The sequence below is a fragment of the Helicoverpa zea genome, chromosome 17 (assembly GCF_022581195.2).
Source record: "Helicoverpa zea isolate HzStark_Cry1AcR chromosome 17, ilHelZeax1.1, whole genome shotgun sequence".
NCBI lineage: Eukaryota > Metazoa > Arthropoda > Insecta > Lepidoptera > Noctuidae > Helicoverpa > Helicoverpa zea.
The window spans coordinates 9,293,080-9,308,728 of record NC_061468.1 but is presented as its reverse complement, the minus strand read 5'-3'; the positions used below and the strand labels follow the sequence as shown (position 1 = coordinate 9,308,728).

The 15,649-nt window shown below is 37.4% G+C and overlaps 3 protein-coding genes across 3 annotated transcripts in view; 1 reads left to right on the top strand and 2 right to left on the bottom strand.

Moving 5' to 3' along the window:
- The window catches only part of LOC124637964 (dnaJ homolog subfamily C member 13), a 42,990-nt gene extending 41,553 nt beyond the window's left edge, over window positions 1-1,437 (bottom strand). Inside the window, exon 1 of the mRNA XM_047174713.1 lies at window positions 1,286-1,437. The gene's annotated coding sequence lies outside the window, so the exon portion shown is untranslated. The remainder of the gene's footprint in view (window positions 1-1,285) is intronic.
- Window positions 1,438-1,939: 502 nt separating this feature from the next.
- LOC124638339 (serine--tRNA ligase, cytoplasmic) lies at window positions 1,940-6,975 on the top strand. Its single transcript, XM_047175282.1, has 8 exons — window positions 1,940-2,378; window positions 3,098-3,314; window positions 4,269-4,429; window positions 4,754-4,935; window positions 5,505-5,595; window positions 5,817-6,073; window positions 6,428-6,554; window positions 6,750-6,975. The coding sequence occupies exons 1-8, from the start codon at window positions 2,058-2,060 to the stop codon at window positions 6,867-6,869; spliced, it is 1,476 nt and encodes a 491-aa protein (XP_047031238.1). The 5' UTR covers window positions 1,940-2,057; the 3' UTR covers window positions 6,870-6,975.
- A 626-nt stretch (window positions 6,976-7,601) lies between these two features.
- Window positions 7,602-15,089, bottom strand: LOC124638136 (tumor susceptibility gene 101 protein). The gene is made up of 2 exons (XM_047175012.1): window positions 12,032-15,089; window positions 7,602-9,196 (listed from the first exon to the last, which is right to left on the bottom strand). The coding sequence occupies exon 1, from the start codon at window positions 14,966-14,968 to the stop codon at window positions 13,766-13,768; it is 1,203 nt and encodes a 400-aa protein (XP_047030968.1). The 5' UTR covers window positions 14,969-15,089; the 3' UTR covers window positions 7,602-9,196; window positions 12,032-13,765.
- Window positions 15,090-15,649: the final 560 nt, after the last annotated feature.

Genomic DNA, 15,649 nt, shown 5'->3' with positions numbered 1-15,649 from the left:
TGGGGTAGTCTATTCATAGGAATGTCAGTCACATTTAAATAGCATATTGTATGCCTTAAAATCTAATATATAATTAAAGTAAATAAAAAGTCTAATTGCACGAGGAAATACATCTTTACTTGTGTAGTAAAGATGTAAAAAGATTCTTAAAAGATTGTGTTTCAAGAGATGCATTTTGATTTGCATAATATTATTTCGTAAGATAGTTTTTAACCAATTAAAGTTATTTATTTAACAAAAATAATTTAACAAAATATAAGCCACTTCCTGTACCTCTGTGATGTAATTAATTACTTTCACAATCACTTGAATGAATCATCATTACTAATTGCTGAGTTGTTTACCTCAAATTATAACCGTCTTACCACAAAAACTTTTTAACGTCAGTTTAAGCCTTGTCTAAAAAAATGTCAAATTATGACGTTGACATATGGTTCGTTTTGGAGCCACATTTTTTTTAGACAAGTGTAAAACAGTGGTTAAAGTTTTTGTAGTAAGGCCATAAATCTTATTCATACTTAATTCATAACAAGTTAAGATATAACATTAATGTAGGTGATCAATTTGTTTATCAACTCCTTACTATTTCCTGGCTTACTAGTAAAAAAACCACAAAGTATAAATAAGTGATTATTAAATAAGTTGTGGCACAAGATATATTTTTTAAAGTTTGTGACAAAAATATTTTCAATAAAATAAAATTCAAGAACTTTAAACAGGAGGAGAAAAGAAAGATTTGAAAAAAAAATTAGGCATAACTTATTAGATTCTGTTTACGAAATTGTTTATTTTTTAAATATATCTGGCACAGGCCTGGGGGCAGTGTCCTTATCTATGATTCGTAACAGCAATAGGTATATTCAGGCAATTCTTACACAAACAAATTATTAGGTACAAAATAATGTAAAGCAATATGGTAAGTGTAACATTATTTTTATTAAGTATTTTCATCAATCGAACTTTTAGATACAATTTTTGCCTAGTGATTAGATCACAACCGGCAATACATTGTACAAATTACGAACAAGTGGGTTACAAAAACAAACCCGTTTATCAAATAATCTGTACTGCCACCACTGGTACCGTCTCCGATTGACATTCACACCAAAAACCGTAATATTTCGCACGAACACTTCACTGGCAAAACCTAAACATAATTTAATGAGGACAATCCACCCCTTTGTAAATAGATCGGGAAACCATTGATATCGAATACGTGTAAACAAGGATTGGTGCGACACATATTTATTGGACACACTAACTGAGCCACCATGAAAGTACTCACAAAATGTCTAGGGTTAAACAATCTTCAATACTCTCAGCTGGTATCCGATAAGAGCCACATATTATACAAATAAACGTAAAAAATGGGAACAAGAGCTCGAGAAAGGACCGACCAATCGTTCAACAAATTGACAATTTCAGAAACAGTGTGGCCACGTACAAAAACCAAACAATGAGTTGGATAATAGTTGACGTCAGATTTTCTAAACAAAACAAAAAACATTTTCCTCTTTTGTTATTTATATAAATATATTTAGTTTATGTCAGATAACGACTGGCTAGAACTATCAAGCAAGATATTACATAACGACTAACATTCTCAACAACACATCATGTATAACGTATAACAGTAAAACGTATCAATAAAATCATTTTACATTTTCTTTATTTTAGAACGCATTTTTAATCATGTCAAAGGTTTTTTAAATGTCAATCGAAATGCGTCCATAAACCTGAACTGAACTGACCCGATATCTCCCAAAGACACATTTTTCTTTTAAACAAATTGAATTATATTAACGGTGTAAAAAACAAAACTTGTTTTAATAATGGTCAAAATTGTATGACATACAATTATAGTTACTTAATCTTCCTCATGAAAATAAACTTGCGCCTTTAATAAATCATTATTTGTAACAATTTCGTTAAGGTTATAAGAAAACTTGGTTTTTGAACGACACCCTTCACTTGCCGCATGCAGTGCTACGTCCACTCTCTTTTCATACTTTTTTTACAATAAAACTAGCTTCCTCAGTTAGTACCAGTGCCACATCATGGTGCTCGACTTAGACTTGTTCCGTGCCGACAAAGACGGTAACCCCGACAAAATCCGTGAAAACCAAAAAAAAAGGTTCAAAGATGTGGCCCTTGTTGACACCGTGGTCGAACAGGACACTCTCTGGAGAAGATTACGCCACGAAGCTGACAATTACAACAAGTTGAAGAATGTGTGCAGCAAGGAGATTGGTCTTAAGATGAAGAGCAAGGAGCCTGTAGGCCCGGAAGACCAGCCGGTACCAGCTGAAATAGCAGAGAAGCTAGTTGACCTGACTGGAGATGACTTGAAGCCTTTAACTGTTAACCAAATTAAAAAGGTAAGATCAGTTATTATTAGTATATCCATTAAAAAAACTAAATCTTTGATTTGGTCTCTTAACAGATTGTATATTTCATTATTTCTACATACATAGACCATAAGGTACCTTTAAAATGACAAAAGAAATTGTAATCCTATAAGAAATCGTATTTAATCTACTCCTATGCTATGCTGCTTTCTATAAAACCAACAAACATATGTAGTTTAATTTATAATTCTACACTTAATCTCATTACCAGGTCATAAGTTTAATTATTGATTTTGGTGACTCAGATATTATGGCATATTGCATCATCTAGCTGCAGTATGAGTACCAATACCTAGCTTTTTATTGCATATACTAAATTATTGAAATGTTACAATGTAATTTTATCTACAAACTCTAAGAATGGTATAAACTTTTGTCATAATAAGATGACATTATATGATATCTACTCTATTTGTTAACATCTTTCCCTCTCTATAACTCTGTTTCTTGAAACTTCTCCATAATTATTAAAATGTCACTTATACTAAAACTGTTGCAATTGAAGAAAGCAATAAAACTGGTTTAATAACTAATAAAATACAAGAAAATGTTTAATACAAATAGTGTTACAGGCAGAGTCGGTGAGAATGCTAGGTCATAGTATATTGATATTAAGTCTAAAATTATAAATTTTTAGTTGATTGAGTTTTCACTTCTCAAAAAATAATATTTTTCTGCATATATTTCAGGTCAGAGTATTAATAGATGAAGCCATAACAAAGAATGAACAGGGTCTCATAGCGGCAGAGAAGGCTCGCTCTGCAGCTCTCCGTGAAGTAGGGAACCACCTGCATGAGTCCGTGCCTGTTGACGATGATGAAGACCACAACAAAGTGGAAAGGACTCATGGAGACTGCACCTTTAGGACCAAGTACTCTCATGTGGATCTTATTTGTATGATTGATGGTAAGTGAATAAACAGATTAGAGAAGTTCTATTAAGTACTAGCTTCTGATCAGAGTAATGTCTGCCTCTGTGGGAACTACCTGGCCCACTTGTATAAAAAAAAAACCTATCCTTCCTTGATAAATGGGTGATCTAACACTGAAAAATTATTTCAAAAGGACAAAAACTATTCCAAAAGCAAGAGTAGGAGTTCCTAAGATTCAAACAAATAAAGTAACAAACTATCCAGCTTTATAACATTGGTACAGATTTGTCAATTGAAAAAGACTTGCTATAAATTGTTCAATAACACCTGTGTCAATATTCACAACAGGGTACGTAACATTTATAGCTCTGTTATCATTGTGGCTGTGGAGTAACAATAACATGTGTATGAATAACAGGCTTAGTTTTATGTGCACCTCACTTTATTATCCTACACTTTAAGGGTCAATTCCCACTGAAAGAGCAGCGGCCGGCAGCGGCCGTAAATGCAAGTGATTGAGTGCGAGCGCGGCGGGCCGCGCGGCGCCGCGCTGGGCCGCGCCACGACGCGCTCTTACATTGTCCATGCTCTTACGGCCGCTGCCGGCCGCGGCTCTTTCAGTGGGAATCGACCCTAAATGTGGTGTGAGAGTGGCTATGGGAAAAGCTATTTTAGTTTTGATATGGGCTACATATTTTCAGTATTATGATACAAAGTGTTACGTATGTAACACATACATTTAAATGACTATTAACGATTATGTAGATTGTTAATTGGCTAGGGCTATTTTATGTGCTGCGTTGAACAGCCATATATTTGTAACATTACTTACTTAACCTGTTGTATGCTGGTGCGTAGATATACGCGAGACACAATTGATTTTCTATTGTAAATACACTATACTTAGCAAAAAATAGTTCTTGATTCCCAAACTTTACACTATAAAGTGAGTAGGCTTTAATGCAAATTAACCATTTTATAACAACCAGGTATGGACGGCGACCGAGGCTCAGCCGTGGCCGGCGGTCGCGGCTACTACCTCAAGGGCGCGGCAGTGTTCTTGGAGCAGGCGCTCATTCAGCTGTCTCTCAGGATACTGCTGAAGAAGGGTTACACGCCACTGTATACTCCGTTCTTCATGAGGAAAGAGGTAAGGCTTCAGCGTAAAAGATCGTAGGAAGAATAATAGAAAGGATATTATAGTTATTTTTATGGGACCTTGTATCCCTTGCAACCGAATTAATTGTCCTTTTTTGATATCTCAATCTTATTACAAAAAATGCAAACTAAAAAATTGTTGGCATTGTTTAATGTAATTAAACACGAAAATCAGGCTAAAGAACTACTTTTCTGAAACATGTTGTCATCTATCAAAATCAAAAGGTGGAGTTTAGCACCTTGTGTAAAACTTATATGAAAGAAGAAAGAAAGATATTATGGTTCTTTATTTCAATTTCAACATCTCCTATTACAGGTGATGCAAGAAGTAGCTCAACTAGCCCAATTCGATGAGGAACTATACAAGGTGGTCGGCAAGGGATCTGAGAACAAGGGCGATGTGGCCATCGAGGAGAAATATCTCATCGCGACGTCTGAGCAGCCGATAGCCGCCTACCATAGGGACGAGTGGCTGCCTGAGGCTTCGTTACCCATAAGGTGAGCAGGCTCAGATTCATTATTGGTGATACAAAATTATATGTATTACGTTTTGAAAGTTAATGCATGTACCTAATCGGTTTTTGAACAATACCAGTTAGTCCTTTTTACCGTGATTCAACCATGTGAAAGAATCGTATTTTGACGTGATAACGTCTTATAAATCGATGAAGCCGGCTGCACGCACGAAAAAACATGACTCATGCGGCGTTACCACGCTCTGAGGCGTTCCGTTTAAGGCTTGAAGTGCAAGCGAGAGCACGCAACGAGCGACAAAGAGGCACGATCGGCCTCCGCTTTCGGCAGCGTTCGACATCTGACGATCAATTTCTTATGACGTTGTCACGTTCGACTATCGTCAGTAAACCGACTTTACAGACAACCAATTTTTTTATTTCGTAATAGAACCTGCGCTCTCCCTGACTGGAAGTGAGAGACGAATCGGTCACAAGAGACGCCAAATAAATATATTCTGGAAATAATTTCCAGCCTAAAATAAAACGCTGATGGCGCCTTTTGAGCTGTCTCGCTCTTCCTTAATCAACACCTTACACAATTACTGTTTACAGGTATGCAGGTCTATCAACGTGTTTCCGTCAAGAAGTAGGCTCCCACGGACGTGATACTCGTGGTATCTTCAGGGTTCATCAATTTGAGAAGGTGAGTTATACAATAATGTCAGTAGCTCTTTTCTGCAGTTTTACCCACGTCCCGAAAGTACTGCCTCGCACCTGGATAAGTAGCACATTGACACTTGCATGGCTACTAATACTATCTCCTAAATAAGTTTTATTTGGTACAGAAGTTTTACCTTGAAAGAGTAAAAATCATCCATAGTGTTATTACTACCATATAAATATTAACCAACCTCCTTTCTTCAGGTAGAACAATTCGTCCTAACCTCCCCTCACGACAACGCGTCCTGGCAAATGATGGACGAAATGATCACCAACGCAGAGGAGTTCTACCAACTGTTGGGTATCCCCTACCGCGTCGTTAACATCGTGTCAGGGGCGCTCAACCATGCGGCCGCTAAGAAGCTCGACTTGGAGGCCTGGTTCCCAGGGTCTGGGGCTTTCCGTGAACTGGTGTCGTGCAGTAATTGCTTGGAGTACCAGGCTAGGAGATTGCTTGTCAGGTACAGATCTTTTTTACTTGCAGTATAGAGTAATACTATTTGTTCCTCATATTTTTTCGGCGTAAGTTATAAAATGACTTGACGCATTTGAGGCGGAACGCACAAACATCTAGAAATTTCTAACTTCGTGCCAAATTTCATCAAAATTGGCTCGGCCTTTTCTTCTACCATTATAGTGTAAGCAATAAGCAAACTCATTGGCGTAAGGACCCAGTTACCTTAGATTCCAAATATTAGTTTTGTATGGAAAGCAGTAATATGGCAAAGTTTTACCATGATGGTAAAACTGCATGAGATAAGCTGTGGTCTACTATAGTTTAGTTATTAAAATACCAACACTTTCTTCTACCCCAGATACGGTCAAACGAAGAAGATGAACGCAGCCACGGAGTACGTGCACATGCTGAACGCGACCATGTGCGCCACCACCCGCGTCATCTGCGCCGTGCTCGAGGTCAACCAGACTGAGGAGGGAATCAAGGTACCTACCATACTCAGAACTACCTACTGCTGTCAACTCAGATTATTATTTCGGCAAATTTTGATTTTAGCATTGGACTGCAAATCCTGTGAGTTTTGAGTAAGAAAACGAACTCCAACAATATCGAACTGATAAGGATATTAACTTCTTACTGTTCTTGATTGGACAAAAAATCAATATTCTCATAATCCACAGGTACCTGAAGCCCTAAAACAATGGATGCCTGAGCAGTACCAGGAACTGATTCCATTCGTGAAGCCAGCACCCATCGACGTGGAAGCTGCCGCCGCCGCCAAGAAAAAAGGAAAGAAATAAAATTGCTAGCAAAAATAATGTTGTTCATTCCCGCACATGAAGCATTTTATTTATTTGTTACGCTAAGCTTATATTTTGTAAATTAAATGAATGGCCAGACTACTAACTTTATTGTTTTAATTGCATGACCTAACTGACCCATATCGTTAATTGTTATACAGATAAAATCCATTCTCGTTACTAGCGTGAGTCTGTATGAGTATAAACGAGTTATTCGAAGCGAGTTTATGCAATTCCACTATCTTCTCGATTCCTCGGTTTAGTCGATTCCAGTAACTGGCGCCGCAAACAATATCGCATTGTAAACAAGACCGATGATAAGAAAATAATTGTGACGAATAGAAATTATCTTATCAATGGGAAATACATTTGAGTACATTGCACGTACATAGCATGACTAGTCCAGTTTCCCAAGGTTTTACCCGCAATCTGGGGTAAATTCTTCCTATGCTATGACAGAATATCGCCTATGATTTAGCTTGAAGGAGCCTTTGGAGCCTTTAGTGAACCTAATAACAAAAAAAATCATTGTCATCATCTCAGCCATAGGACGTCCACTGCTGAACATAGGCCTCCCCCTTAGATCTCCACAGATACCTGTTGGAGGCGACCTACATCCAGTGTGTTCCGGCGACCTTTATAAGGTCGTCTCTCCACCTTGTCCAAAAAAAATGTTCCCTGTTTATTAGTATGGATGAAAATAAGATTCTTGACTACCAATAAAACATCATCTTGCTATTTTCGCATTTATTGTGACAAATATCAGTCAGCGCCGATTATATGCAATGCAAACTTAAACTATTTACATTCGTCAAGATACAAAAATGATTAACAGTTTATCTCTTTGAATGCCGGCACCTGGTTGTGTATTGGTAAAAGTTAACACGATAATATTTTATCGCACACTATGTGTAAAGTGAATTAGTCACCTATAGATATTCTTATTGTAAGAGGGTTGATTCACAGAATATCTCTTAATCAGGCGTCGTCTGATATCAAGCTTCGACCCGATTTCTTGATTGAAATCTATACGATATAGCTTAATTGATCACCTATTCTGCCAGTTTAGAAAGGTGGTTTATCAATACACAAACAAGGGCATCTGACGGGACTTTCGCATGACAACATAATATACAACTTAGAAGAATTCAAATAACAACAGTGTTGGGGCATAATCATTGTAACAGTGTAGTGTATCAAACAAAATATTCGTCATGCAAAAATCCAGTTACAATTTGAATCTAAATACATAAAATATAATATACAATAAGCTGTACAAAGAAGGAACAAAGCAATCGCCATACCTTAAACAAAATCGATTAAATAAATTGCATTTATTCTTCTACAACGTGACAATTGTTTCTACAACGCTTCTCAAATTAGTGAAAACAGTGACTTACATTAAATAGACAATTATTATAAACAAGAATATATGAAATAACGCTACATTTAAACAATTCGTAACACCATTTTTATCACTACTAATATAAGAGTTTTCAATGAGTAATATTCAGTTATATTTTTTTACTTATAAGATCTTATTTACACAGTCTTAGTAGTGCAGAGCCTACATACATTGCGGGGTAACTCGATAGAAACGAGAGACAATTCTGTAGACATTGAAAAAAATTGCTTGCCAACTATAACTTCAATATAATCGATAATTACTAGCGTCACGCAAACGTTCATTGCGAAAGTATATGCATCCTAAATAGTCTTAAACTAAGATTAAATTCTACTGAAATAGTCAAGGAGTCAGCATGCAATTTCTTTCAAAGTCAATCATTGTTTAGAGTATATAAGTAGACCTATTTATTAACGGCAAAGTGCCTATATTATGTGCAGATTGATCGCTCGATGACATCATGACTACGACGGCGCTATTATCTTGACCGTTAACTACAAGACGAGCTGTACAGTCAACAAAAACCACAGCATACAGGCTAATGATATTCTTAGTAAGACTGGCGACAAAAACCTATAAGAACATGAGCCTTAAACGATCATTTACATCGGCCGCTGACCTATATATTATATTGATGGATAAAAAGAGGACGCATAGCATCATGTCTTATTAAATATTCAAGACTGTCGGCTGAATAACATATGAAGGTCGGATTCTATTCTAGAGTGATACCAAAATATTGATCTTGTTTTTGTAACTGTAATTATTAGTATTTCAGATCTACCTGCATAATATTTTTTGTTGACTGTACTTGCTAAGATTTATATAACACATAAAAATATCGTATGCTAACACCAAGATATGGTTAAAGCTAATTATTCAATTGCGTAATTAATGTGCCACTAACTTACTTTATATTTATTTAAATAAAACTACTTTTACGGATTTTATCGCGTTATATTAATATTATTTAATCCCGACGTTTCGGATCCTTTACAGCATCCATGGTCACGGGCAGACTAAGGTGTTGGTCGTCTTGATATATTAGTTACAAACAGCTACCCTACATTTTGTTGATTATTATTGACAATCCGATTCACGCAAAACGAGCTCACTGTATCCATAGGTCGAGCAGTTGTAGGCTTGGATTTTGATTTAATAGTTTCTATGATGGGATTCCAAGCAGGTGGTATGCACCAGCCATCTTCTCTATTGAAATTTGGATGTTTTTTAATTTCAATAGCCTCGCGAATCATCCTAGGTAGGAATCGGTTTTCTCTTGCAAGGACTTGTGGTTTATCAAATCTGATGTAATGCTGGGCCTTGTCTAGTGTGTGTTCACAAACTGCTGACTGTCTTGTTGTCTGTCTTGTTGTGTTTGTGAACACACACTAGACAAGGCCCAGCATTACATCAGATTTGATAAACCACAAGTCCTTGCAAGAGAAAACCGATTCCTACCTAGGATGATTCGCGAGGCTATTGAAATTAAAAAACATCCAAATTTCAATAGAGAAGATGGCTGGTGCATACCACCTGCTTGGAATCCCATCATAGAAACTATTAAATCAAAATCCAAGCCTACAACTGCTCGACCTATGGATACAGTGAGCTCGTTTTGCGTGAATCGGATTGTCAATAATAATCAACAAGATGTAGGGTACAAGGGCGGATCCAGCTTCGGCGCCAGGGGGGGGTCACCCAGTCATGGTCAAGTCACAAAAAATATTATATTGTAGCGTATACTTCTTTTAATATTAAAAGTAGTAGTATAAATACAGTAAATACGTACGGAGCGAGCTCGAAATTTTTACGAATGTTAAGAAAAGTGTTTTCATATAGAAAATGGCCCGAGCAGAGTGAGCGCAATTTCTCGTACATATTCATACACTACACACAGGTGCCAAACAAAAAAGCGCGAGCGAAGCGACCGCGAAAATTTTGTGTTCAGGTCGAGGACTAAGGTTAAAAAAAGTTTTTTTATCTAGAAAATGGTCCGAGCTGAGCGAACGCGATTTCTTGGACATAATCAGAGATGCGAAATTGAAAAAAGCGTGCGCGAAAATTTTTATTCAGTTCGAGGACTAAAAGTAGATGAAAATGCTTTCTTGCTGTATAACAAATATACAGCACAAATACAAGAAAGCGCGATCATAGCAAGCGCGAGATTTTTTTCAGGTTGAAGACTTAACGTTTGAAAAGTATTGTGTACGCAGAAAAGGGCGCGTACGTTTTTTATTGCAGCAACAGTAAAACATTTTCTGTGAAAACTTCAATTGTCTTACTATTGGTAAGGGTTCATGAGATTAGGGCCGTCTCTAGCTCATGTAGCGCCTGGGTGCAATCATCACCCAAGCGCCATCTATGTATCTATGAAAGATTATGAGTAGTACATATTGATCGAAGTACTTTACAAGGAATATAAATAAGAACGTTCGAACGAAAGTCACTTTTTTGGTAGGTTAAAATGTTCCCAAATCATTATAGGCTCAAACTGTTGGCCAGATTTAAGTTATGAAATTCGAGATAGGACAACGTAATTGTAAAAATTAGCGCGAGCGAAGCGAGCGCGCAAATTTTTTAATTTTGGGACACAAAAAGTTTATATGTTTTAAAAACCGCTGTAAAGTAACAAGCAGTCGGAAGCGCAAACTGTTTTGTTTTTGAGGACTCCATTAATATATTTTTTTTTGCTATATTTGACTTATGAAGTTATCAAGGCAAGGTAATTATATATTATGTATCCTGCCTTGATAACTTCATATTGCGCGAGCGAAGCGAGCGCGAAATTTTTTGAGCCTACGACACAAAAGCACCTGATTAAGTACATTGTAAAGCAACAAGTAGCCGCGAGCGCAGCGAGCGCGAACTTTTTTAGATTATTTGTTTGAAGACTCACAAATCAGACTGGGAATTACGTACAAATAAAAAGGAACCGTGATTAGAGCGAGTGCCATTTGTGTTCGTTGATTCGGTGCGTCAATAAAAATAATAAACAATCAGAAATACAACACAGACATAGTCATTTACTCGCGAGCGTAGCGAGCTAGAATTTTTTCACTTAGTTGGAGGATGTTAAAAGTTAAAAATAATCAAAATGATCAATCCAACAAAGCGAAGGCGGCTTTTTTGTCAGTATCATTGATACAATGTGGAACTTCCTTATCGAACGGGTGTAATTTCTTCGAAATTTCCTGGTGGTGGGGCGTCCCGCGGCGCCCCTGAGACCGAGGCGCCCGGGTTATTCGCACACCCTGTACCATAGGTTAAGACGGCCCTGCATGAGATACAGCATGTAATGTAGACAATCCGGACAGCGGATTCTTAGTAACAGGGTCCCGTTTCCTCCTTTTGGGTACGGATAAAGAGTAAATAAAGAATAGAGAGCGAGCGTTGCGAGCACGAATTCTTCAGCAAAAATACTCTACCTATTCACTCGGAATAAAAATTATCTTATACTTATAACAAAAACATCGTGTTTAACCATTTCAATTATTAGTCCTCTTAGGTCCTGAACCTGGCCCAGGGGGGGGTCATGACCTTGTGACCTACCCCCTGGATCCGCCGTTGGTAGGGTAGCTGTTTGTAACTAATATATCAAGACGACCAACACCTTAGTCTGCCCGTGACCATGGATGCTGTAAAGGATCCGAAACGTCGGGATTAAATAATATTAATATAACGCGATAAAATCCGTAAAAGTAGTTTTATTTAAATGTCTAATATTCGCGTAAGTGTCAGAAATCATTATATTTATTTATTTATGTGTATAAAAGGGCACTACACTTCGTCTAGGTTTTTATAGGTCAGTGAACATTTAACAGCGCCAGCCATTAGTTTATCCATCTTGAACTTAAAGAAATCTGCCTACATAAATAAATACATAAACAAAATGTAGGAGTTTACAAAATAGTAAATATTAGTTACTATGCATTCCTTGCCTCGACATGGCACAATGATTTACAACCAGATCACAACACCCTATAGCACTTCGGTTTATGATGATGTTCGTATTATTGTCTACCACTTAACTACGACAACCCTGCATTTTGGATGCAAAGCACACCAGAGCAACTGCTGAGTTTTTACATTTCAGAAATATTTGAAGGCTATTGAATACCATTGGTCTTACTATGTCACGTGATTAAGGGAAATTCTTCAGTTTTTTTAAACACGTGATAAACTCCTATTTATCTTTATTTGCATGTTTAAGGAGTTACTGTTGCCTTTCAGCAAATAATACATAGAAACAAGTAGATTTATATCCTTGCAGGCCACGGTGTGAATTGCTCCCAAATTCTTTGATACGCAATATTTTGTCTCGATATGATATTGTAATAGCAAAAAAACTATAAAACAGTTGCAATATATAAACTTGTAATTTATTTTTGTGGTTAAAAAGCTTCCATCAAAGTCACACAAATAAACTACATTGTTATCTCTAAGCTATTTCCTTTGAAGTAAAACTGGTTAGAGATAAATATATAACATCTGCCTCACTATCTGTCTGTCTGCCTCGTCCCTCACTTAATGTTTTATCTAGCTATCAATATAACATTTATTTAATGGGCTACAAGGAATCCCCTCACTGATAAACACATCAAATAGTTTTTGATTTGAAACTGACTTGATAACATCTCAGGTCTAAATTGAGTCTCAAGACAAAGTTTTAGGAAAACTACAGCTGTATTAGTTAGCTGAAAATTTTGATTTTGATACTATTTTACTAAGGTTTACTTGCTATAATGATGGTAAATAAGTATGTCTAAGATACAGGGACTAATAAGTGACAAGTTACATCTATGTTCTAGTCTATGATTACATAATAAATGCAAATATCCTAGATACACAGTGCATAACAATAGAACTTGCATTATGCACTTTTATGATAACCATTGAATGTGATAAATGAGGTTTTCTACACCAAAATGAATCAAAATTCATACTGCAGTGTGGATCTTATAATTTGGAATAAGATACACCATTATGATAATAAAACGGATTCCAAAGACATTTGGATAATAGTTTATTTACATTTTTGCATGCTTACTTACTTTTATTTTATAGAAATGGCACATAAAATATAAGCAAAGACTTCGTGTAAACACAATAACTTGTTTTTATCATGTTTGTTATGAGTCTTGAGTTATTGCAGATCAATCTATTATAAGTCTTTTGCTTTCTATTTTATGCTGCTCTCTAAGTGTAAGCCAGGAATTACCATAAAATTGTACAATAACTATATGCATGCTTCATCTCTGCTGTCAAGACATATACATATTTAAGACATACAGGAAATAGATATAGGTTATAAACCAGGATAGTATAGTTATAGTTATATAGTTCTGAAGGCATTAACCTAAATTGCCCTCAACAAGTCCACAACATGATGCAACTTTACAGTATGACTCATCACCGTTTACATACAAATCACAGAGTATTTCATTTCTGGCAAGAATTTATGGGTACATTGCCAGAAACGACGCCACTATTAGCACGCCAGCTGAGCCTTCTGCCGACACTTGTGCATCAGGGCACGCAGGGTGAACTGTCGGCGGGCCAGGGTGCGCACTTGCTTCAAGAACGTGTCCAAGTCAATAACCTCTTTGCGTAATGCCTCTCCCATGTAGTATATAGCATCTTCCAGAGTAGCTTCTTCAGCGAAAGCATTCAACAGCTGTGAGTACAGGGGAGCAGTGGTCACAACTGCCTCATCCACATCAATGCCCTCTTGTTCCTGCAAGCGGTCTATAGCAGTATGCAATTCTTTCTCTTTCTCCTGCAATATTGTCACATTTTTATCTAATTCTGCTCTTTCCCTCTGTAATCTTGAAAGAATATCTTCTAGACGAGACTTCCCTTCACGGAGCTCCTGCTGTGTGCGACGAAGGGTTTCCAATTCTGCCTGAGATTGGAGAGATTGTTCCTTAAGCCTCCTTCGTAGTTTGTCTTCCACAGCAGATAAGAGAGATGCTTTGATATGTTCCTCTGTGATAGTTCCGCCAGCGACATCTGCTGTACCAGGTCCATAGCCTGCTGCCGGTGGGTATGGAGTAGCTGAAGCGACAGGAGGGTAGGACAAGCCATTGGTACCCCCCACTGCACCAGGATATGGCGCCCCATAACTCGGATAAGGCAGATTAGATGTTGTTGGATAAGGAGGTGCTGGGAAACCTGGTGGGGCTCCCTGCGGGAATGGATATCCGGTCGGCTGTGGCATGAAGGAATTAACCGGGTAAGGCGCTCTTGTGTCATTACGCGGCTTTGAATAAACCGGAGGCAGCTCTCCAAAGGCAGTAACCATGCACTGAATAAGCTTCTGCAAAGTGGAGCCATTACCCGACCATTCGTGTAAAAATGGTAGATATACTTTGCCGTTGCTGTCTACATATTTTGAAACTTTAATAGACATGTCTGACGTGGGTTTCACGAAACACAGCGGCGCATTTTGGGGATGAGTGTCCATGAGCCAGATACATACAGGGATGTTGTAAAATGCGCCTTTATAATTAACAGGGATAGTACCTTCCAGGTTCAGCAGGTCTTTCCTAGCGCCGTTGTTGAACACAAAGGCTTCCAGACGATAGGTCAAACTTCTGTACACTTGAATCAAATTAGCTACTTCACGAGCCGTGTAGTCGCGATGTTTGTACTTTGAAAGATACTGTTTAAGCACTGCATCGTCGTTAGCCATGATTAGTTGGTTATTATACTAAAACACTTAACGAAATACAATGATTGATCGAAGAAAATTACACTGAGAAAAGCCACAATCAGAAATTCATACAGAATCACATCATTCATAGACAGCTGTAGTGATGTTATCAAACAACTTGACATTGATTTTTATAAAATCGACTATTTTTAAGTGGATATCGATTTTTTGTGATTTACCGAATCGATAGGAAATTCGAATTATTTTCTTACTAAGATTTATTGATTCAGTTCTTATGACATATACGAATACATAAAATTATGAAGACATGAAGACACACGAAAATTGTAGTTTCGTAGAATAGAATTTAATTTATTATACAAAAATCAAAAACTGTATGGGTTTTCGCTTATAGGTAGAGAGAATTCATGTAGCGAATTGTAGTATATCATATAATGCGCTTATAACCGAAAGGGTCGTTAGTCAAACATATTTTGATTAAAGGCTCGAGCAGACCGGATGCGTATGCGTAACCACGCGCGTAGTCACGCGCGTAGTTACGGCGTAACCATGAGTTGTAATGTATGGAAATGTATGAGACAGGCCACACCGCTTGCGTAACGTAGACACGCGCGTCGTTACGCAAGCGGTGTGGCCTGTCTCATACATTTCCATACATTACAACTCATGGTTACGCCGTAACTACGCGCGTGACTACGC

Coding starts and splice junctions, on each gene's coding strand:
- LOC124638339 (XM_047175282.1), top strand. CDS start 2,058: ATGGTGCTCGACTTAGACTTGTTCCGTGCCGACAAAGACGGTAACCCC. Junction 3,315..4,268: donor TCTTATTTGTATGATTGATG/GTAAGTGAATAA, acceptor TATAACAACCAG/GTATGGACGGCGACCGAGGC. Junction 6,074..6,427: donor GCTAGGAGATTGCTTGTCAG/GTACAGATCTTT, acceptor CTTCTACCCCAG/ATACGGTCAAACGAAGAAGA.
- LOC124638136 (XM_047175012.1), bottom strand. CDS start 14,968: ATGGCTAACGACGATGCAGTGCTTAAACAGTATCTTTCAAAGTACAAA.